This window comes from Denticeps clupeoides, chromosome 14, assembly GCF_900700375.1.
Source record: "Denticeps clupeoides chromosome 14, fDenClu1.1, whole genome shotgun sequence".
Classification (NCBI taxonomy): domain Eukaryota; kingdom Metazoa; phylum Chordata; class Actinopteri; order Clupeiformes; family Denticipitidae; genus Denticeps; species Denticeps clupeoides.
Window position 1 is genome coordinate 11,047,791 of NC_041720.1, and position 24,971 is coordinate 11,072,761.

Sequence of the window (24,971 nt, forward strand, 5' to 3'; positions counted from 1 at the left end):
ATTTTTTTCTTGATATCTTATTTATTTATTTAATAGATTTTTAATAAAAAAAAAATCAAAGGATGAAAATGCCTGTGGTTACATTGCCTGTGGTTACTTTCATTAATGGAAATTATTGTGTTTTTTTTATTAATTAATAAAAAAGAAACAAGGTAAGAATCACCAACAGTATGTTAAATTATCTTTTAGCATACACTCCACCCCGCCCCTTACATGTATGATGTACAATGCATAGTACATTCATGCCTGTAAATGAAGAGTCATGTAAAATGTTACATTAGCATTACACTTCATGAATAATAAAGAAGGCTGGAAACACTAGTCTGGAATGTACTAGTCTCTCAGCAGTGCACCGTGTGTGTTGGCGATTCCGGAATCAGTGTGAATGGGCATGGTGGCCAGGACTTATGTTTCATTACCCTGCTAACACCACCAGGCCTTCCGCTGCAGTTTCTGTGCTCTCCAACCTATTAACTCATCAATGCGCACGTCAGTGCCGTCACCCGGCACTCAAGGACTTGTGAGAGCCCTATTTTCTACTTGCCAGTGTTTCCCCCTCGGCAGCGATCTGCACTTCAAATAAAATAAAAAAAATTATTCACCTGCAACGTGCTTAACATGCTCCTCACAATTAACATAATCCAAAGAAATGTTGTATGACGTTCAATTCAAATTTTGCCTGGGACTGACAAGAATCAAGAATCACACACACAAGGCAGAAAAGCTATTTCAAACTAAGTGTCTCAATATTTATTGGTGGTGGTTTTGTTTTTTGTGTTTGTTTGTTTTTTTTTGCCTTTTTAATAAGTTTAAAGTTACATCATTTGATTCAGCAGTGCTGTATAGACATGTACACATATCACATCCATTTCTCGGCTTGTTCTGTAAGGTGGTGGTTTGCTCTTGCCTTTATCGTGGGCCTCGTTAATACTTAAATTCCTATAAATACAGATGAAAAAATATGGAAGAAAAAAAAAAAAACACTGGTGCAAAATTGCGTTGTTGTTCTTGCAGCAAGAGGAGGAACCACATGAGAGCGGAACAGCTCATTAAAATAAACCAACGGGAGAGTCAATACTGAAAAAAGGAGCCGCTTGCTGTTGGGAGCGTTAATTCCTATTGATGTAGTATCACGGAGCTCCAACTTTTATGATATAAAGCTGTTCTGAGTGGTCAGAACACATTTTATGCAGTCAGTCTGTAACAACAAAAAACATTTTTACCTTAAATTTCGAGTGGGTGGCTTTGCCTGTGAACAGCATGCGCCTTTACATAGCACAAAATCTTACACAGGAGGGTTTGCGCTGATGAGGGTATCCAAAGAGAGAAAAGAATGGCAACAACACTGATCTCTAACATGAGACATCCAAGCAAATTCATGGAAAATTTGCGCCCTCATTGGCCGCTACACCACCATGCAAATGAATTCACACCCCTGTCTTGGTATTTGGTCAGCCAGTGTTTGACTACCTGAGAATTAAATGATTTTAGAATATTACATAGTGTGGATTAGTACTCCATTCTGATTGGCTGGTAGCTGCCAATTCACGTGCTATTAAATCAATGTTGCCACTGTAACCCTCTCCGTGCGGTTCTAAAACCGAATATAAAATACTTCAAAATCGCACACCTGTAACTACATATCAATTCAAATATATATTAATGCAACAAGTTCTAATGTTATGTTGCTTTTTTATGAAACACTAGAACTGGAGTGTTTGCCCATCAGAATGGAGTATTTGCCCATACCACGTTTCGAATGAAATATAAAGTCTTCGATAATTGTCATTCTCTCTGTCGTGTTGTGGTACATCAGGAGAACATGTGAGACGTCTCTAAATGCTAAATGGCAACAATAACACAAACCAACATTCAACATGGCAATAACGAATAAAAGCGCCGTTCTGGGAAAGCATGTTCAGAATACTCTCTTGGTTCAGCCTTGACAGCCTCGGTCAACATTTCAAAAAGCAGATTTCGATGTTCATATTACAATCTAGTTAATGCCTGGGGCCACATTACAGCACTGCTGTAAGGAAGAAAACGAAAGGAAGGAAACATAGAGAGGGGAGAAAGAAAGAAAGAAATAACAGGAGAGCGTCCCAGCAGCTTATGTCTCTCTGAGTGACATGTCCTGCCCTGTGTTCCTGCTCGTCCGACTGTCTGGCCTAGTTCACAGTGTGGGCCACGGAGGCAGCGGTTGTGACATAACAGGCATTGCTGTGTCAGGGAATCAAAAGCCCAAACGCTGAGAACGGCCTCGAGCGTCACTGACATTAAGAAAGGAAGCGGAGGAAGGGGGAACAAAGCGGCGCCATGTCCACAGTAAAAGCATGTCAACGTAGCTCCCGCCCCGATCGAAAGCTCCTCTCCTTTTGAAATAAGAATACATACTTCTTTGTTCACAATCATAAAATAAGACATGAGAAAAATAAGATCTGTATCTGTGTACATTTCATTTTCAGTATCAAGTAACATCCCACATGCTTGGTATTGCAGCATTTAATCAGCTCGTCGCGTCCGGTTCCTCCTCTCAGCAGATAGGACTGTACAGAACACAGAGACAAACCTTCAGGACGTGAAATATTATTTTCCTACCTACTGTTCTGGGTCCTTATTTATGGAGACGTACGAGTGGGCATGGTAGGCGCACGCACTCGACACCGCCTTGTGGTCATGTGATTATGTAAGTGGCCCTGTCCTATCGGTAACGTGCTTTGAGCAATTTTTTATTTTTTTATTTTGTGGCATTTAACAACAATCAAACTAAAAATAAGGGGAAAAAAAGGATTAAAAGGTTTTGGCCCAGATTATTTTACAATCATGAATACATTTTCCTCCTCTGATGTATTTTTTCTTGTTTATTTTATTTAAATTGAGTTTTAAATTAAAAAAAAAAAATCTAAGGATTAAAAAAAGCCTGTGGTTACATTCATTCCTATTAGGCAATGCCTCAGTTTACTGCTGGACAATATCCTCATGCTAATATTAGGAGGGACAAGTAATAATAAATAATAAATAACTCTTCTGACAATATGTCGACTCTGCAGGCTTCCAGGGCCCGAGAACCTGAAAACTGAGCTAAATCATTCTAAAAACGCTGGCATCGCTGGAAGATTTCTGCCCACCACGGCACTGCACCAGCGCTGACTGAATTCTGAAATATAATAACGCCGTAATAGCTGGAAATAAGCACATCGGACACTTTTACAGGCAGGCGTGTTGAATTCCGGCTATTTTGCGCCAACCGAACTCGGAACCATGACAGAATTCTAACGCCAAGATTCATGCCCAAAGACAATGAACGGTAATAAATACTTATAAGGATGAGCGTGAAGCGCCATATTCACAATGCTGTAAAGGGGTATTTGCTGAAACCAGCTCTTTGATGACCTGAACAGTATTTCCACATTTTCTTTGTCGTGAGGATGACATAATCAGTTCTGATCCTGAGCTGAGCTTGTCAATTTGGACCATTTACCAAAAAAAAAAAAAAAAAAAATCCTTTAGGACTCCACGTCTAATTTTTAAAGCAGAATCTCCCAATTCAGCATACAATAACTTTTTTAAAACCATTTTTCACAAAATATTTCACGAGAAGCACATACAGGTAGGTATTAACAGCAGTCTTTACGTTCTTGTCACTATTATGTCCATATCCTAGCATTAGGTCTGTAGTGTATATACACTTCAGAATTGGCACTTGACAATGATGTATGGATCGGCTCCATTAGCGCTTTGAAAATAAATAAATTATAAATTATTATCACTCAAAATGGCGGCAGCTACTTCACTCTCTCTGCCTGTTTTTTTTTTTTTTTGTTGTTCTTCCTTTTCAGTTCTTTTTCATTTCCCATGAGAATCTCCTTTTTTTTTTACACATCGTGTCTTGTTCTGGCGTCCTTCCCGTGTTACGTTAAATCTACGTATATATTTATAATTTTATATATTTGTGGTTGGGAAAAGGAGGCAGCCTCTCGCTGCTGATTTATTTGGTGGGGGCAGCGTTGGTCAGGGCTGGGTTGGTCGGGGTTACGTCTCATGGTCTCCTCAGGGCTGAAGGTCGCTAGTCCAGGGACAGCAGCGGCTGCATGTTCTCCTCTTCGCTCTTCAGCTTCTCGGGCCGTTTGAGCACTCCGGGCTCCACCACCGACTGGGACCTGTCATGAATAAAACATGGGTGCGTCAGACGGGACCTTGCTTGGCAACAGGCCATCAGGATTTGACTGCCTTACTTCTGTGCGCGTGTGTGAGATCAGAGTGGGGGTGGTTAGATATTGAGTCTTTCTTTTTTTTTTTTTTAAACAAGTCGTCCACCCACCACACAGGTCCCTATTTTGATGATCTCACAAAAAGCATGAAGCGCAAAGCACAAACGCATGTTTGTGGTCCATTTTACCATGAATAATTGAGAAATGTCTCACCCAAAACAGCCCTCTGAATAATTAACAGTTGGAATGGCACATCCCCTCACCTTTAAATGGCCGGGGTCTATGGCAGATTATCAAATTTGCCTGGTAAGCCAGCTCAGTTTTTCACCAAGGAAACAAAGCTGCTTGTGCACAAAGTTAAAATGACAGCGAGCTGCATGTTCTTTGTGAACACACACACACACACACACACACAGCTGTACTCATGCAAAATACATTCTCATACAGACAGCGACCAGGAAAGCAGACTTTACCAAGCCCTACTTTCACATGATGAGCAAAACACCGCTGCCTCTCTGGAGCCAGAGAGGGTCATTTATATGGAGAAAGAAAAAAAAACGGCACTCTCGGACATGTCGTTGACCCATTTTTGATTTATTTTGTGGGCAGAAGAGTAAGCTGCTTTGGGGAAGCTCAAGCGATCATTCATCAGGCAGAATCTGGGACAGCTCTGTCTCCTGAGCATCATCCATTCACGTGGCACTGCATCTCCACGACAGCAACCACACAAAATCAGCAGGGCCACCCAACCCCGGTCTCATACCCCAGTTCCAACAGAGCCCATCAACGAAGGGTTAATTTCTCAGTCTGTTGTGTTGGCCTTATATCAGTCAAATGATTAAATCAATAATAAGTCAATAAATTGATGTTGCCACCTCACAGAAACTTCTGAATGAACGAAATTGATAAATTGAGAATTTGTATTTTTAGAGGTCTGCCATTATACTGGTCATTTTGAGCTAAGATGGTCAGGAGACCATTATGCTAATGAATGAGGGCACATCAGGTATGTGGTGTAGGAAGGTGTAGACATTATGATAGTATGCAGAAAGCTAATGCAAGTAAATGCAATATTTCTTAATATCGAAATTATGCATAAACAGAGCAAGGCAATTGGCTCTCTGGAATGCGTGCTGAGAAAAATTCAAAGCAGAGGCAGTGGAGGAGGAGGATGTGAGCTTCATCACTGCCTGCCTTTCAAAACCATTTTGCTTTTACACGGTGTCTTTTTGTCACGCTCTGGTTGCATCATCATGGCTGGAGTTTCATGTTTGCCTTGTCTTGTGCTGTCTGATTATTACCCTGATTTAGTTTTCATCTGCGTATGAAATGCCTCAAATGTATCCTTGCTGTGTCCTATCCTCATTCTGTCATTCGTCTTTTTCCCCATGTTTCCAGTTTTCATGTCTTTGTAAGGGCACATGTGAATGCATCCTTTTCTTTCCCCGCCACACGATATTTCCCGGCCTCACATTATTTTGTGTTGCATGTTTATTGGCTGGCCAGTATGAATATTGCGAGATGGTTATCCTAAATTTCTGTATCAGAACATTGCAAGACTCAGACATCTCTGTGACAGTAGGACCACGTTATATTGATCACAACTAATGCACATGGCATTAAATCAATCTGTCGTTACCAGGTTCATTCGTTTTTGGTCATTGTTCATGCATGCACTGAAGTGGACATATCAACAACCACTTGGTGAGTTCTTCTCTCTACTAATAACCAGTAGCAACATGGGAACACTGGCCTTTTCCACTCCACAGTTCAACAATTTGTACCTGAAGAATGGTGAAGAAAGTCACTTGCAGACTCGCAAACACCGAATCTACTATGTGAGACTGAAAAAACATTCTCTAGTGCGTGATTGGCATTAGTTTGTTGGTAGCCGCGCTACTGGCACCAAGTATACCAACATCCTACCAGACATGTCAAAATAATTACAGCAATATGTCAAACTGCTATTGGGGGAGCTCAGCCATAGCACACAGAATGCACTTCTGCAAAAGTACAACGTCAAGCAGGCAGAAGCACACAGCCCATAAAATGTGGTCAAAAAAGGGCAAAATGTCCAAATTCAGAACTGGGTCAAAAATGAAGTTTTACGTCAAGCCAATAAAGCCAGATGTAGCTGTGTGAAGAGTATTGACTTTTCACAATGACTACAATGTGTGTGTGTGGTATGATTACCATACTTTTTATGAGCAAAGCTGGACTGTGATCTGGAGTCATTCCAAAAGCATTCCGAATTTCAAACATCATTACAGATAAAAACCTGAAGCTTTGAAAGAGACTCAGCAAATCATATTTTGGATCCGGCACAGACCATTTTAGAACTGCCACAGGGGACAGGTAAACTTAATTAACAAAGGACAAGAACTACACATTCTTTTAAAAAACACAATATAACAAAACCAAGGGTGCACAGAGAACAATGACCCCATTTTGACACAATTCTAGTGTCAAGTGGCATTGGGGAATGACAGAAATCAATCAAATTCTGACAATTATATTTAAAAAAAACAGTTGGAAGGTTCCGCAGGACTGGCAACCGCCAGAAAGGTTAATCAGCGAGCACAAGAGGCTAGACATAATAATGCTGATGTGGTGTGACCTTTTCAGCATAGACAATGTCAAATTGAGCTAATCTTGCCATCAAAATTAGTCATAAGGGGCACATGGATCGTGTCGCATTCTTGTCTGGTTTTCTGAGAATGTCTCTCACTCATCACCCTTCCTTTCAAAGAAAGACAAAATGCTTGTCTTACACATTTTCAGAGAGCAAAAATGGCCTTTTGTTCTGTTGGTGGAGGCATGGACAGAAGGGAGGAAAAGAGACAAATAATGAATGATTTCTAGTCATGAAGACAAAGAAGATAAATCCTTGTTGGCTCAAAAGCAAATCGTTAAAGATATTTTAAAGTTAAGAAATCACAAAAGCGTTTAAGATAAAAGCGGGTGTATTTCTTTCAAAATGTGTCTGGCTAGTGTGACTAGTATTTTCGTATTATTTACTGATCATGTGCAATAAAATGCTATTACACTGTTACTTTGACACCCTATATGAAAGTAGGCCAAACAATCACACCATCTTACCATCTCACCATCTTTATCTTAGTACAGAAAGTAAGATGCCATCTCACCAACTCATTCGTAGCTGGACCACATAATTGAGAAATCTGATTAGACTCTTCGCAGGACCTGTGCCAAGCTCCCTGTTAAAATGAAATATCCATATCCAAGCTTACCACCCGGAGGATGGAGTGAAAATGGCGGAAAAACAAAATGGAACCCGCAATGAGAACCTACGTCAATGCCGGAAAGCAATGGAGTTCGGCAAAACAGAATATCTCTCAAGACTAATTGACAGCAGCAAGAATAACAGCAGACTCCTCTTCAACACAATATCTAGAATAACTAGGAGCCATGCCAAAAATTTCACCCCAAATCCAACCTGCTTTTAACTCTGAGGACTTCAGTGACAGGATGCAACTAATCTGAAAACCAGGGCCAAACAGAAGTGGAATCCATATGTTTGATGCTACAGAGTACACACATGGCAATCTGGAAAGCTTTAGTCTGATCACCCCGCTGGAGCGACCTCCAGCCCACCAGAGAGCGCCAGACCAGCCGGGGAGACAGCGACCCGGAAGCGGAAGTGAGAACGGGCAGCGCCAAGTATAAAGCCCAGGTGACACCGGGGAGACGCTGCCCGCTCATTTATTCCCAGAGACGCTAGCCTTCTTTAGCCATTAGAACTTGTAACCGCGACCTTTGCCTGTCCCTGACCTCGAGCTTTGCCTGCCCCTTTTGTTTCGACGATCGCCTGACGGATTCTGCCTTGTGACCACCTTCGCCTGCCATTGATCTTGAGTTTGCCTGCCCTTTTTGCTAAGAAGATCTCCCATGTTACCCAGACGTCCTCCCGTCCTGCCTTCTTCCTGTTGCCTCCTTCTCCTACCCCCACGGAGCCAGAGTTCCCTCCCCGCTGTTCTGCGGCGCGTCCACGGCTACACTCCCGTTCCAACTCACCTACTGCATCTTTCTCACCGGCCAAGCGCATCTTTCTCCTCCCCAGCTTGTCCAGTGTCCTCTCCCTGTACGACAACTTGTCCCCTCGCTCCAAGCATGCTTGCAAATGCGTCCCCGAACTCGTACGTTGACACTCAGCTACACTGACTAACTCGACATGCGTACTAGGTAGTATACATGGGAAACTGTTGCCTCTACATGGAAATCGTTACTGGATCTAATTAATTGCCCCTGCCTAGCTTAAACAATTATAAATACTATAATAATAATAAAAGCTGACATAGATATGGGTTAAATGTCATTTTACCGCTTAATCTCAAATGTATGATTTATTGGTAAAATCATAGAAAAAAAATCTTAGTAATTTCCTGGTTAAAAACAGCATTTTTTATGCAATTTTTGGGCAATATATCCAAGCTAGTAGTAGCCTAGTGGGTTACAGGTTCAAATACGACTTACTAACATTGTGTCCCTGAGCAAATACTTAATTATGAGTTGCTCAATGAGTTGTTCCTGTAACTACTGATTGTTCGGCATACTGGATAATGGCGTCTGATAAAACCCTGTAAGTGTTATTGTACTAAACAGGTTATAAACTATTGTGGGAATCAAAGGGCTGTGCTCTTCAGGGGTTTATCTCATATCCAATTGGTTGATACACTTTTGTGAATATCAATGGTGAATGTTCTCTAAAAACATTTATCAAATAAGGGGTACCCCACAGCTCCATTCCAGGACCTATATTGTTCTCTCAATATATGTTACCACTTGGTAATTCACAAGCATAATGTCAACTTCTACTCTTTTGCAGATGACACACAACTCAACCAGATGCAAAGAAGAAAAAAAAATTATATAAAATTGAGAACTGTACAGTGGACTACCTCATGTTAAATTGTACATGAAACATTGTTACATGGTCCTTCAGCAGACACAATGATGATCTTCTCACCTAAACTGTCTCTTTAAACTGCAACTCTAGATCTTGCTGCCGAGATGTACCAGAATGAAGCGTACCAGAAGTCCACCACAGCCACCGACACAGCAACTGCTAAAGCTAGAGGGATCTTCGGATGTGCCATTATCACCAAAATACACTGTGGACCACGACACTGGTCTACCTGGAACCTGCACTGGCCAGTACTTTCAAACCTGGATCCTTTCTCCAATTCACAAAGTTGCACTATTTTATACAAGCCTTACTCTTACACATATTGGACTGTTTTCTCGAACAAATCATCAAATCCTGCTCTGACACCTTTTGCACTCTAACTCTACCCTGTGTGCACAAAGGGTCAAAGTATGGGGGATATCAACAGTAGGGCCTGACAAAGTCCATTGAAACATACTACTTGTGATTCTAGGCTAAATAAAAAAAAGAAATATTTTACATCTGTCCCAGTTTGAAAGGACCACACAAAAGAATGTCATGAAGGCTTTTATAGCAGAATGGACTGTGGCACAGGTTGAGTCAGCGTGTGACGTGGAGTTGTTCATCTGCTCATGCTCCCAAAGGTGAAAAGCTGCCACATCTGCCCAGACACGGGCTGCTGTTGGCTGTCATCTCCGCCGCCTAATGCTGATTTCATGACCCAATAAGCCGAGACACCAGGCCCTGGAGACAAGTACTGAGACAATGAGCTCCTGGATTGGCCTGAGTTGATTAAACATCTTGTATTATTTGTTGTATTTGCATTATGGGAAATAGGATTCACGTTTATTATGAGGTCATCAATGAATGAGTTAATACAATGAAAAAAAGAACTTACACGACCAGGTTTCAAACCCAGGCCTCCTTGTTGCCAACCACTGTACCAAAACGCCACTCTGCTACTGGGTAATTGTCTGAATGATACTGAATGATAATGATGCTTTGGTTAATGTAGGAATAATGCATTGTTAATTGTTAATGTTGTAGTATAATATACCTGTGCATCTCAACAAATTTGAAGATTGTGGAAAAAAAAGGTACCTTAATATATGCTTTTACAAAAATCCTGTATCTCAAATGATTTTTAAAAATACCTACAATAGTTGTTTAATCCTTCACAAAACAGTTCTTTTTTACAGTGCACTGTGTTTTTTAATGCACTATTGTTTGTAAATTAAGCATTTTTTGTTAGAAAGTGCCTAGAAAAAAATGTAAATGAATTATTATTTTTCTTGTTTTCTTTCTTGCAGGGCTGATAAATTTTTGGCTCCAATTCTCATGCATGACTGAAATGGACGAGCTTCAGGGTCACAAACTCAATAAGACAAACAAACAGTCACCACGTCACCGAAAAGTTTCAATTTCACAAAAGCAATTTTTTATCAATACTAACGGCTCCACGCCACATCGCAGAATGATTAAGTTTATTGATGATGTTTTTTATGCACTGCAGGCATCTCAGCCTAACTGTCCTCGATCCATTTATCATACTGCCCAAGGACGGAAGCAATTTGATTAATTTTGCAAACATGTAAAGCATTAAATTGGACATTTATAGTTTTGCTGAAATGCTACTGATAGAATACAAATGTTTCCTTATCCATATCTGGACCAAGTCAAAAGTCTCTGTCTGCTTATATTTGTCCTTCTCTCATTTTTGTCTTCTAGTTACATAGACAAATCAGTGTGACTGTATTTGATAACCTGACAGTTTGAGGCATGTCTGTGAAGATTTGTTTTGTATAATGCTATTTGGAGCCAATATACTTGAATAATTTGTTTGCAACATCTGAATACAGGGAGAAATGTGGGGGATATGGATTCAGTGGGGTGAGGGTCTGAGGTCAAGATCAGAACAGACCTTTTCATGGCCATGGGGGACAGATCCTTCTCCAGGTCCTTGACAGAAAGCGTATAGGACTCTGGGCAGTAGTCTGTCTCCTCATCGTAGGCGTGGTCCAGCAGGGTTCTGGCCCAGGTGCCCATGTCGTATGGGGGCATCATTCCTCCCAACTCTGAAGGCAGGATCTCTGGGACAATCAGCTGATGTAGGCTGTTCAGATTGTTTCCATGCATAAAAATCTGCAGAAGATTTGCAGAGATTGGTTAGAAATCACTTTCTGTTTATCTAGAGTTGGGAAAAAGGACAGTATTACTGTTAGCACTCAATGTACTGCTGCAGAAATGACTAAGCTCACTGCTCAATAGCAGCTGAGTCATTCCTCAGGGTCAAATATCCACAGTTAGGACATTTCATAGCAATATCACTCATTGCAGTATTCACAAAAGCAAATATCAATAACTATGAACTTAAAAGATAATCATGGTGACAGCAGCAAACACTAATTTATACTGAAGTAAAATGAGCTGCAAAATACATGAATCCCTCCTATAGGATTTACAGGGGGCTTAGATGAATAATAATGATTAATTCTAAAACGTCAAATGCCCATGCATATCTTTTGAAGATGTTGAGATCAGCTGAACCAAACCTTGTTAAAGAAGGACAGGTTTGGGAATCATTGCTGTGGACCCTCCTATTTAATTCTGTGTGATTGCTGAAACCTTTTGTAAGATAAAAATGAAGTAATGTGTTATTTAATGATGAATATACACGTTTTCTCTCACCCTTTTTCTTGTTTTGTCCTTCAGGAATGGTCGGATGACAGTGTAGAGTGCATGGATATACCATGGCTGGTTAACAAAATGGATACCCCCAAACCGGGCTGGGAAGCTGTCCTGTGGGTGAAAAAAACATTGGATTTTGGATCTGGTTTGCTTTACTACACAGAGGCTAATTAGTAGGTGCATATATGGCCTATCAGATTATAGTATAATTTTTTATTGAAGAAAAAACTTTATAAATCACCTTAAAAAAGGAAAACGTGAGGTAAAAAGGAACCAATAGTTATATAACAAGTGGACCTTTTTTAATGTGGACCCTCACCTCATCATAATTTTTTTCATTAATTACTAGATATCATATACAATACAAATTAAGCATGATTACATCTTCACTGTCAAGATTTGTATATAAATCCCGAGCCGCAAAGGTGTGGCACTGAGCAAATCACCGTCCCCACACACTGCTCCATGGGCGCCTGTCATGGCTGCCCACTACTCACCAAGGGTGATGGTTAAAAGCAGAGGACACTGTGTCACCGTGTGCTGTGCTGCAGTGTTTTCACAATGACAATAACTTCACTTTGGCTTTTTCACTTTCATACAGGGTGCATTTGTGTGCATTTGTGTGCACGTGTCTACAGAGAAATAAGCAACAGTAATCTTTTAAATAATTTTCTTTCACACTTCATCTACACTGCACAGGATTCACCTTCACACCACAAAACCTGGAGAAAACAGAGTCTTTTTTTCCAAGGCCAGCAGACTTGTGAAACTTTCTTGCGAATGCATTGTGCTCAGGTGAGCGACACATCGCAAGTGCCCGTACTAATTCCCCAGGCTGCCTTTTACGTAAATGCCTGACCTAATAACAGGGTGTGTGTGGCTGTGAAGCGGCGTCGGAGGCTCAGACGGTAGGGTGGTAGCTGGTCAGTGTGCGTGCTTCACCTCGCCACCCTTCAAGATAAAAAAAAAACCCTTCAGCATCAGTGCCGCTCGCTGTAATGCGCCGTCACCAGCGCCTTTGCTCTTGTTAATGGTACGTCTGATTTGAAGTACAGACAGAAGTAATTCCTGCCTGCCTTTTTAACTTAAACGCTGTGCGGGGGATAGCCAGCTATTCAGAACTGCCTGCTTAAGTGTCCCACATGGACACAAGATCCATACTCACAGCAATGCACAGTGTTGGCTTGATGTTCGTGTGTTTATTGGCTTGTGCACTAGGCAATTTGGAGAAACTCTTGCCTATGATGAGTTCCTTTGAACTGCACAGCGGAACAAGAGAATAGCTTTTTTACGGCCACTAAGTTCAACAATGCTGAAATATTTTTACAAAGATCTCAACAATATGACCTGTTCATTTTTGGCCTGAGAAATTATCATACAAAAGGGAACATGAGAGCAGTTGGGAGAGCGTTAGACTGAAGATCGAAAGGTCCCTGGTTCAATCCCCGGTTTCAGCAAAAGCTTGTTGGACTATGTACATGCAATTTTTAGGGTGGTAGTAGCCTACTGGGGTAACACACTCGCCTATGAACCACTTACTATCATTGTGTCCCTGAGTAAGACACTTAACCCTGAGTTGCTCCAGGGGGGGACTGTCCCTGTAACTACTGACTGTAAGTCGCTCTAGATAAGGGCGTCTGGTAAATGCCGTAAATGTAAACAGTAAACTACATATGCATTACCTCTGATGTTTAAAATTATGTTCATAATTCCTTGATCACCCACAGTTGTGAAAACCTTTATTTTATCACTGGTTAACACATTAAGCTTACATTACAGTACAGGCCACGGGAAGTCTACGGTTGTGCATTCGAATCCTGAATCAGACCTTGTCTGTGTGGAGTTTACATTCTCTCCGCATGATGATGTGGGTTTCTTCCTGGTTCTCTGGTCAACTCCTGGCGTCCAAATGCATGCTTACTGAGTGAGTGAGTGAGTGAGTGAGTGAGTACATCATTACCATTTTGACAAAATCAACATTACTTTTCAACATTTCAATGTGACAGCAGTAGAAGGACTTGTTTGTAATGTTAGTGCTGCATACTGTCATTAGACTAAACACAGAAATGAGTTTTTGTGTCTCTCGCTCAGCTTGTGACCTTTTGAAGCCCCCGAACGATGCGATTATCTCTGCAAGCATCCTCACATTCTACATAACTGTCTGGTTTGGAAGAGCAGCTGCTCCATCATCTCCACTTCCCAGAACGGCACTGGTTGCTGACGGCCCTGCCATGAAACCCATGATGTATCATGGGTATGAAAAATACAGTAAAAAGTGCTGTTGACCTAGCAAGTCAACACCTTTTTCAGAAGCATCAGAGGTTCACCTCAACCACTGGATCATCAACAACAACCACTTATTTTCGTATAGCCCAAAATCACAAGCAGTATGTCTCAATGGGCTTTAATCACCCCAAATACAGTCCCTACTATGTTCGGTTTCAGTAATCACTGTAGGTCACAAGGTCACCCCAATTATGCCATTGTGACCCTGATTAAGACTCTTAGCCCTGAGTTGATCTAGGGGAACTGTACCTGTTACTACTGATCGTAGTGTAGAAAAAAAAACAAAACTGTACATTCCCAGTATTTGTTGTTGCTCTGAGCCTCGCTCGTGAGTTTGCCACGCTTGGCATCACCATGCCGAGGGCGGGTAGTCGTGAGGGTGCCAGTCCAGCAGCTGGCGCCAAGCAGGGCTCTCACAGGCTGTAGTGCTGGCACCAGATCTGACACAGAGACAGCTGACGGCGGTGCAGGAGCGAGGGCATGGGCACGGGCGCCAGAAAACCCTCCCTGGGTTGGGGAGGGGGGGATTCAGGTGGACCTGTCGGCCACCGGTTCCCAGTAAACTCAGTTAGATCACATGATTTCCTTAGGTTTGGGTGAGAATTACATCTGTGTGTGTGTGTGTGTGTGTGTGTGTGTGTGTGTGTGTGTGTGCACAGCTAGATGGCATAAAACTATGCTGTTGAAAGTAAACAGGTGGGAGTCTGCATGTGGTAATAACTTCTCCTATTGCAGTTATTTATTTATTTATTTACAGCTCTGTAAAAAAAAAAAAAAAAGCACATTTTCCTTTTCGCTCATTTTTCAAAATTTAAATGATGCATCCTGTTTGAAATAGGATTCTCAATAAAAACACGTTTTTATTTTTTAAATGTAAGAGTTACAGCTAAAGAAGTTCAAACCCATTATTAACTTAAGAAGGGTTCAAACCATCAGAACATGAAGAAATGGGAAGGTTCAGTCCAGACCAGTGATGCCCAGTCTGCAGCTTGTAGGGGGATGTTTTGGAGACGTTATGAAAGGTGTAGCACGTCTGTCATGGTTCACCCATCAGAGACTCCTGAATTAAGTGCTCATGGCCTCTTTATGTTGTCTCTATAACAGAGATAACATTGACAGGACATGGTTTACAACGTCCAGAATGAAGAAATAAAGGTGTGTGGGAGATGTCAGTCAGCAACATTGGCTTCGTTCAAAATTTTACTTAAATCTCGTATTCAACAAGGGCTGGGTGGGTTGAGGGTTCCTCTATTTCCCTGATAACTAGCAAATTAGTGTTCACAAATTTTAGTGAACACTCCCTAATGCATTATGTATATTATTGTTCCGCAAAAATTCAGCTCATAATACTGGATATATAATTAAACAAATGAAGCACACGGAAAGGCTATATAAAAAATCGAAATGCAGACATCCCATAGACATATGAAGTGGTCTTTTCATTTGTTGATGCAAAGAGCATATTTGCATCCACAAATTAAAAATTATTCCAGAGCCCCTCAAGTGACAGCACTAATGCAATGGACCCCAATTGTGTTAAAACCCCTAAGAGCTTGTTTTCCCATGTTTTATAGCGCCCGCTGATGCGCATCTAAGTTTCTGTCAGGCTCTTCAGTACATAGCCTCCAAAACACATTGGTCGAAGTCCAGATTGGTTCAAGGCAGTAAAAAGGCTTTTAAAAAAACGAAATATAACACATTTCCTCTCAACTGGCCATGAAAGTCTTAGCATAATGTCATAATGTAATATAATTTTTTTAATATTCTATGTATGGATGCACAAAGGCCCCACTTTTTGTATTGGTACATGCATGTGCTGAGGTAGGAAAATGATTTGTGTTTGTATTTGGGTAAAAGTGTGGATAGTTGTAACAATCAAGTTTATTTTTTAAATTATTAATTGCATTTGAATTTTAATGACTATAAGTTAAATGCTTAGTCTCGGCATATACCCACAAAGAAACACTCTTCAGAGATGCCAAATCATCTCCTGATATAACATTATCAGGTTGGGCTGATTTAACTATAAAGTCTATTACAGTCAATATTCACATAAGTTAAAGCACATTTGTGTGCTTTTGATTTATTATTTTGGCACCTTTTGGGCAATTCAGGTATCTGCTGCAGCACCACTTTTTGTCTTATCAGTACCATTCACAACAACATGATTAAGTTGTTCCTGTCTCATGATCATGATGTGACTACTGTGCTTCGTTGGAATGTGGATGACACTTACTGTATGTCAAACAAGTACATACATTAGGACATTAAGACATGGCAGTGGTGACCTAGCGGTTAAGGAAGCGGCCCCGTAATCAGAAGGTTGCCGGTTCGAATCCCGAGCCGCCAAGGTGCCACTGAGGTGCCACTGAGCAAAGCACCGTCCCCACACACTGCTCCCCGGGCGCTTGTCATGGCTGCCCATTGCTCACTCCGGGTGATGGGTTAAATGCAGAGGACAAATTTCACTGTGTGCACTGAGTGCTGTGCTGCTGTGTATCACATGTGACAATCACTTCACTTCATTAATAGTAAATCAAACAATTATGTGGCAGCATATTACTATTATTATAGAAATACTGCCAAATTGTGACTTTGAATAGTATAAGCGCATGATGCCATGCGAACAGACCAGCATGGTCATTATTTCCAGGTAATAAAAGTTCTCGGAGATTGTCAGATAATGTCAGGATCATGTCCTGTCAGGTCATGAGACTGCATGAGTCTACTGCCGATGTCCCCCTGCAGGACAGAAAGCTCTTTGCTCCTGTTCCCAAGAAAAGTGAGACTGGGCATAAAAAAAATAAGAATATAATCTCAAAACCCACTCTGTCAGCTTTTATTATTTTTATTTTTTTGGTGAGGGGAAACTTGGTGTACCGTGCAGCACGGCTGTAGCACAGACACAAACGGTTACCGGCAGGAAACTAGCGACGGTGCACAGCGGGTAAAAATAATGAAACATCAGAATAAGCGCTGACAGGTTGCAGGAAGCTGTATGGGCCCTGACGTTTGTTCCCAGGACAGGAGACAGTCATCCCGAGGTTTAGCCGGAGGGTGTGACTGGGGCCATTTTTACCTCGCCTGAGCACCGTAGCGTTTTTTGCCTCGCCTGAGCACCTGACCTCTTCCCTGACCCTCTCTTTTCAGTTCTCAGGGTCACTTTTTATTTGCATACAGTGGACACAAAAACTGCAGGCTCAGCTACGAGTGCAGGAAATACCCTTTTGCCCTTGAAAACAAAATGCTCTGACAACAAAAGGACAAACTCCACCCAAGACATATATTCCCATGAATATTCCCGGGAAGGAGCCTACGGGAGAAGACCGTCAGGTTGAGCAAGGAGAGCCCAATGGGGAAATGGCTTGATGCATTTGTTTAATCAAAGAGCTTTTAAGGCCACATGCTATCACTGATATCGCACATTCATCCCTCTAGATGGAACATTTAATAGCTCACACAATCAATGGACCGGTCGGGGCTCAGAGAGCTATTCTGGGATCGCGTGGCCTCGGCCCCTCATCGAACTTTTTCAACTGGATTTACAAGTGATTTATGAAAAGCACCAGACATTTATTTGTCTGGATTCGTACACAGCTATGGACAACATTTTCTTTGTCACTTATGTGGACGGATTTGTGCCCGTTATTAATTTTCCTCAACACACTACTGAATCATAACATTAGAATGATCATTTTAATTCTCATCTAAGTTGAAACTGGTGAAAAAAATAAAATAGATCAGAAACATCAGTGTAAAAAGACTAGAATAATAACACTGTAGTACAGTCCACAGCGATGGTTGTCAAACCTTTCCTTGTATGGTGCGATTCGGCTTCAGATTCAGATTCAGCTCATCATGCTGAAGAAGGTGTTGAAATTTGATTATATGTCATATTGGATTAAATTTATACGAAATGGCTGCCATAGAAATATAAGTGGTCTCGTATGCGCATGTGCCTACATTTGAACGATTGTGGAGACTCTGCCCTGCAAAAGCCCAGATCAGGCTAAGAGCATCCAATCAATACAGCGCACCCAAGGACAAAGTACGGCCACGCTAATCCCAAGTAATGGGCCAAAAGATTAATGGCGTGCCCATGTAGCATGACAACACGCGAGAACGCAGAACGCGAGCTACGTAATCGCTCGGAACTAAAACACCATTAATGCTGAACAATAACTCACAGCTCCTTGAAAAAGAAAGCACCATGCTGTATTTCAATTTACCGCCGCGGCAACAGCAACCGGCAGCAGCCACTAACGAAGTGCACACGAGATGGCTCTCGTCTCATCTCGCCCCGTCTGGACGGGACGTGTGCAAATGCGGTGCGCGCACCCCGTTCTTGCCATAATTATTCCGTCGATATTAAATCTTCACTTATTAATAGTGATGAGAATTTGCCGTTATTACATTTTTTGCCGAGACGAGCCGGTTGAAGGGAAACGCCTCGTCCATGTATCATTAAAACTCTGAGCTGATGACATCTCGGCCATGATGTGAATTAGCGGAGATGTTACATAATTTAAGAGCAGAAAGGAATACGGTGTTGAGAAATGAACTGAAAATGTGGCGAGGAGAACGTTCCTATGAGCAATTCTTTGCAAAGCACATCCTCTCCTGTTGAAAATATTATAGTGCCCCATCCCCCGCACACACACACACACACACACACACAGAGAGAGGCCGCAAAACTACATTATCTCTGTGCTTTGTGTATAAAAACACTCAGGAAACGGCATGTTTGCGTGTGTGTGTGTGTGTGACTGACAGGAGTGTGTTTCTCAGTGTGAACACAGCCCATCTGGAGGGTGCATAGCATGGCGGTTGGACAGGTTGCCAGGGAAACTCAGTATGGGGTGGCATGGGGAGGACTGGTGCTCCGTGATTGGCTGACAGGCGTGGGTTATTTCTCCACAGAAAGAGAGACAAAAGGCACGTCCAAGACACAGCGGAGACTACAGAGGCCTGACATAACAAAGCCTGGATTCAGAGGAAAAGCCTTTGGGCTACTTCTACTTAACTAAAATATAATAATTTTCATATACAATAACCTGAAAACTGACCTATATTCTGAACTGACCATATTATGCAAAATAACAGCAACCTTTTTAAAGCATTTATATTAGGAATAATAGGAGTGTCAATGTACATTTTTAAGTATTCTTAAATATCAGTATGCATATATGATACACACTAAGATACAATAATATGTCATTTTTCTTGACAAAACTTTCCTAAATTGAAATTTGACCTTATATTTAATAATAATTTAATGACATACATAGAGTGGAAAACTGATGCGATCATAAATTACAAACATGAAGCAGTAAATTAGCCTTGAATAATCTCTCTTCACGGGATTTCCCTTGAAGGCATAGTTTAAAATTACACAATCTGATGATATTTTGTGGAGTGGGATAATAATCAGATTCAAGGTGCATTCAGCATTTCATGAGGACCAAGCAAAAGGTCTTTTATTAAGCAGCAGATTTGGCACCAAGGGGTCAAGGAGAAAAAAAATCAGGACGTCCCTAGAAAACAGCTGAACAAGCAGGGAGAAAGCAAATGAGGGGGGGTGGGGGGAGGCCACCATGGTGCTAATGGAAGCCTTGTCACCTAGCATAATGCAAGCATATGAGGCGGTCTAAAATTTCATCCGTAGCTTAAAGTGGCGGGTCAGTAAATCACATCGCAGCCTGAGAATTAATTTAACCTCTGAACGCCAGATGGTCTGAAACCATGCTTGGTTTTTGCCCTAAATGGCAACATATACCACACATTGGGTGGTATATGTGATCCTCATGACTGTAGCATTTGACAAAGAGCTTTAGATAGTTAAGGTACAGATTTTCAGTACTTCACTACTGAAGGAAACCTGTAGATTGACCCGAAGCCGGAACAGATTCACCCACTGACAACTGAGCCGAGCTTGATATGAGAAAAATTCTCACAGCTGATACACGGTTGTGGTAAAGCACAATACAGCTGGTGTATGATGCATATCTATTCAAGAAGTTGAACAGCGTTGTCACATTGAGCCAGATTCATGTGAACAGAATACCAGAACCAAGAATCATACAGAAACAAGAGGACCTACTGAAGACGCTACAAGTCAATGAAAGTCCAACGTCTCCAGCTCCCGTGGTGGCCACGAGTGGCATGGGGCTGCTAAGGCCGTGGTGTGACAAATGTCTTGACTTCAGTGTCTCCATGTCAGAGGCAGATCATAAAATTTTATATTACAAGAAGCATTGTAGGGAATTAAATAAATTGTAGGGAATTAAATAAATGAGTAAAGATCAAACAGGAAATAAGAACTACTACAAAAAAATACAACTTCCTTTTCTTCCTTGTCGCTCTTTGAGACATAAATGAACTGAAAAGAATCCCAGAAACATTCGCTTAAGCAGCGTTGACCCAGCGCTGTGATCAATATCTGCTCTACAGTGCCTGAATTAGCAGGAGAGACAACACAACAGACCGATGGCTGCAACACATGACCCTAAACTCCCATTTATCCCCGGCGTCACAGCGCTTCATGCATTCTGTGGCACCAACAAAAGAAAGGAAGTGACAAGTGTAATAAATCATGCCACTTTCTGACACACACTTGCCCCCTCGCTGTCAGTCCGGGAGCCACCGCCGGGCCTTCCGCTTCAGATCCGGCAGTGGCGAGGCACTGCGATTCTTCCACGCGGCTGCGGCCCTCTGTGCCCCTTTACACTTTTACGGTGGAAAAGGAGCGCGAGCGTATGCCATCGGTCGTAAGTGGCCCCTCGTACCTCTTAGGGCGAATCCGCCTCGACATCTTGGCGGATCTGTACGTCGCACGGCTCAGTAAACAATGCATCGCATATACCGAGCAGGCGAGGAGCGGGCCTCGCAGTGCCGCGTCCTGCGGACCTGATGCTAATAGTGCCGATCAATTATTATTATTATACAGAGGCAGAGGAATGCAGAGCGGGCCCGGCATTGATATTCAGTCTCCAATCAGTCAACAGGCCGCCGTGTTGACCGCCTGAAAGGCTCCGTCCCCTCCGCTGAGGTACAAGTGGCCAGTGCTGGAAAAACGGCAACGATCTGTTAACAATGGCGGCAGTTGAGTGTAGGGCCTTTCATGTGATGCTTAATAAACTGGTCGAGCACGTTTGATGCCTGATTGCTTGAGTTGGTGTAGGGTCAAGGAAGCCCCTCGTCATCACGACACGAACAGCCCCCTCCCCATCCACCCCTGCCTTTGTGCCTTTTTCAGGCGGAACACAATTAGATATATTTATGGTCACATAGACTGCTGTGTTAATACAAATAACTAAAACTATTCCATTGATAGTTTGGGTTAGTTTGCGGCAATGATATGAATGTTGCTTATAAATGAATGCAAAGATGACCGAATTTTTATTCATGCTCATAAAAAGTGCAAATGTACCTTATGTTACAGTAAGAACAGATTTATCATAATGTCAGCAGTTCTTGTGTTTTGGAACCATCAAGCGTCTGGAAACACAGTTGACCGGCTCTCTTTAAACACTCATTTCAAAACTATATGATGCAAATCTGCTTATGTCCTGAAAGTAAGAACACCTTTTTTTAGATGTATTTTGAGCAAAAAAAAAGAAGAAAGGGAATGGTATACGTTGCAGCCCCTGTTCTGTCAAATGTGCCTTTCAGCATGTGTTTCTCCCTGAATGCATGCATTTGTAAGGAACTTTAAGGAGTCAAGTGACTGATTACAAAACCCAAGCTGGCTTTGTGTCCTTCACATTTTAACTAGCAGTAAGAATAAATCCATTCCTGCCTTCTGCGAGGATCTTAGAAATGGCAAGGCCTTGTGCCCATAGAATGGTCGTGCTCAACAGCAGTAATTAAAGCTGAGTGAAGCCCACCTCTTCAGAGGATCAAATAGGTTAAAGCTCAGCATGTGCAGCTGGATATTCACAGGTCCTGTTGTGAATTACTACATTTTCAATTGGAATCAGTGAAATATCCATTTACCTATTTGCTATCTATCACAGTTGCAGTATTGTCACATGTAGGACTAAAATCACCTAAAACGCTATACAGGAAAAGTCAAATAAATATTGCAGCTTGGTGAGGTAGGCGAGATGTTGCTGGGACGAGCAGCATGGGGTGAAGGGTTATAACCAACGGTTCAGCGTTACCTGCAGGCCCTCGATGGCGAGTCGCAGCATACTCGGGGTGAGTTTCGACGCTTGCTTGAACGTGAAGTTACTCCAGTCGATGATCAGCACAAACCCGTTCACCTGTAGCTCGGGGTCCTCGATCATGGCCTCCAGCGACAGCAGGATGGCGCGCAGAATATCCACAAACGTGTACCTGGAGACATGCGACGCAGCGGCTGAAATTCCAATTCTGCCCATCAGTATTGTAGTGTAACTGAAGTCCAATAATTAGACCCAGAGTGAATGTTCAGCATGTTTCATGGCTTACGTCCCTGAGTGTTTAGTGCCACATGTGTGTAAATGTGTTTTTTCCTTTTAGGCCTGACTCTTGATTGCTGGCTCCACCCACTGTCTGGTGATTCGTCCGCTGCCAGTATATGAGGCGGCCTGAGACGGGGAGCCGCTGACCTAGTGCTCACGGTGGAGTTTGGAGTGGAGTTGTGTGGTTTAGAGAGAAAGAGAGTGTTGGTTCTCCCTCCTATGTGTACTCTCCTCTGTCCGAGTGGGCATTCGTATGCACGTGTGTTTGATTCTGGCCCAGTGTTGTATATAGTTTGTGGGTGTTTGGCTGAGGGTTTTGTGCTGGTGTACGTATGACTGGTTGGTTTGGTTCTCGCACCGTAATAAATGCACATTTATTGCACTTTGGTTTGGCCCGCGTGTTGTCCGCCCTGCTCAAATTGTCCCCATTCCTACCCCCGAGATAGGAATGTGACACATGCCTGAGGGGGGAGGCCTGTATTTTAGGGTTTTTGTAAGCAGAGAATCGCGGCCTCAATTGCAAGTGTTTCACTGAATTAAAAATTGTGTGGAATTCCTACTCTAGCTTACCTACCGTTATCACCAAAACAAACAAAAACTTGACTTCCTTTCTTTTTTCCCAAGTTCAACAATTACAATACGAATGGATCCACACCTCTTCTGATATTAGTCACGTGGCACCACAGCATGTGGGGGAGATGAAGAGGGCCAATTCAGAAGGCACACTGCTTACTCTTCAGTCTAATTAGCTGGTCCAGTAATTGCTGGGTGAGAACTGGTCAGTGGAAACTGCATGGCCAACAGATGCAAGATAGTCTTTGCAATCAATGAATCAATCAGTCACCCCAGGATTTCGTTGGATTGATGTGTGTGTGGGGGGGGGTGCTTTGGCAAAACATGCCAGATTTCACAGCAATATTAGTGCAAAAAAAAAAAAAAAAAACGTTGATTCCCTCATTCATTGATTGACCAACGTAATTTCCCAATTTCCAGTTGTGAAAATGCTACTAAGCATGTTTTGGAATGGACCTTTTTATCCCCCGTTGTCCAAAACCTTTTATAAAACAATAGTAATTCAATAAAAGGTTTTGAGTGAAATTTGGACAGCAGGGGATTAAAAAAATGTCCATTCCGACACGTTTGTGCGCATGCGTAGTAGCGTCTCCACGACCGGAAATTAGGAGGTCAGTCTATTCGGTCAGTCTTTTGCCGAAAGGCTCGGCGATCGATGGATCAATATCGCCCGGTGTCTGATAAGTGAGGCCGGGGTCAAAATGAGCGACCACCGAAGCCCAGTGCCGGGCGTGGTACTGAAAGAACAGCACCCAACGTTACCTGCTCTGATCCCAGTTGGACGCGAACAGCACCAGGATCTTCCTGCCGTATCTGTCCAGGTTGGACAGGACCCCGGGGAAGCCGTCCTTCAGCGCCTGCTTGATGCCCGGGTCGGTGGCCTTCAAGTTCTTGAACATGTCCAGGTTCTGCTGCCGGTACTCGAAGTACTGGGCCAGGAGGCGGAACGCCTCGAAGTGGTTGAATTTCCGCGCCCGCAGGAACCTCAGGATGAACGCGTCGTCTGTCCGGAGGAAGCCGATGTCCGGGCGGGTGATGATCATGTCCCGCACCTCCTGGATGTCCTGGTGCAAAGTGTCCGGGTTCTCCTTTAACTCCACCTTGGCTTTCTCCAGCGTTTCTGGAGACAGGCCCGCTTGCAAATGAGTCATTGTCCTTCGCGGAGCCGCGGATGGGCGCGATCACCCCCCGAAATACAATAATATCTATATCTATATCTATATATATATATAGAAATTGAATGGTAATAACGGGACTCTAGAAGGGAAAGTACATGAAATAATAATAATAATGATAGTGCGTCACCAGACGGCGAGCTCGAACCCTTCCGATGCGGTGGTGGAGAAGAGATCAGACGGTCCCCATCGTCACCTGTCTTCACGTGCTGGCCGCCCTCATTTTCACGGAGCGGCTGACTCTGATGCGCACGACGCGGGGACGCTGGCGCGACATTTACGACGCCGTCGGTAACGGGGGGGAGAGAGAGAGAGGTCGAGCGAGCGAGCGAGAGAGAGAACGTACCGACTCGACCGTTCCACACCCACGGAGACCTGAAGACCGGCGGTGTGGTTACGCGGTCCTGCACCGGCCACTGCGGCAGCCTGCAGCAGCGGAGAGCATCGCGGTTCCCATCCTGTCTCGGTGTATCCTCCGTGGGGGTTCCGTGGGTCTCTCTCTCTCTCTCTCTCTGTGTGTGTCTGTGCGTGTTTTGTCTTATTTGATTTAGTTTGCTCGTCTGGCGTCCCGGTCCTCGGTGCGTCGCCCGCGGTGCTTTGTTGCTGGTGGTGAAAGTGACTTCAGGAAAGAAAGAAAGAAAAAAAAAAGCCCCACCGCTCCGGTGACACGGTCCGTCATCACATGGCG

General features: G+C 42.9%; 1 protein-coding gene across 1 annotated transcript; it reads right to left on the reverse strand.

Annotated features, from left to right (window-relative positions):
* Positions 1-725: 725 nt before the first annotated feature.
* Positions 726-24,971, reverse strand: clvs2 (clavesin 2). Its single transcript, XM_028953673.1, has 5 exons — positions 23,871-24,971; positions 22,254-22,428; positions 11,806-11,916; positions 11,039-11,259; positions 726-4,160 (listed from the first exon to the last, which is right to left on the reverse strand). The coding sequence occupies exons 1-5, from the start codon at positions 24,257-24,259 to the stop codon at positions 4,067-4,069; spliced, it is 990 nt and encodes a 329-aa protein (XP_028809506.1). The 5' UTR covers positions 24,260-24,971; the 3' UTR covers positions 726-4,066.

Coding starts and splice junctions, on each gene's coding strand:
- clvs2 (XM_028953673.1), bottom strand. CDS start 24,259: ATGACTCATTTGCAAGCGGGCCTGTCTCCAGAAACGCTGGAGAAAGCC. Junction 22,429..23,870: donor TCCAACTGGGATCAGAGCAG/GTAACGTTGGGT, acceptor GCATGTCTCCAG/GTACACGTTTGTGGATATTC. Junction 4,161..11,038: donor TCCCCCATGGCCATGAAAAG/GTCTGTTCTGAT, acceptor TATTCATGACAG/GTCCCAGTCGGTGGTGGAGC.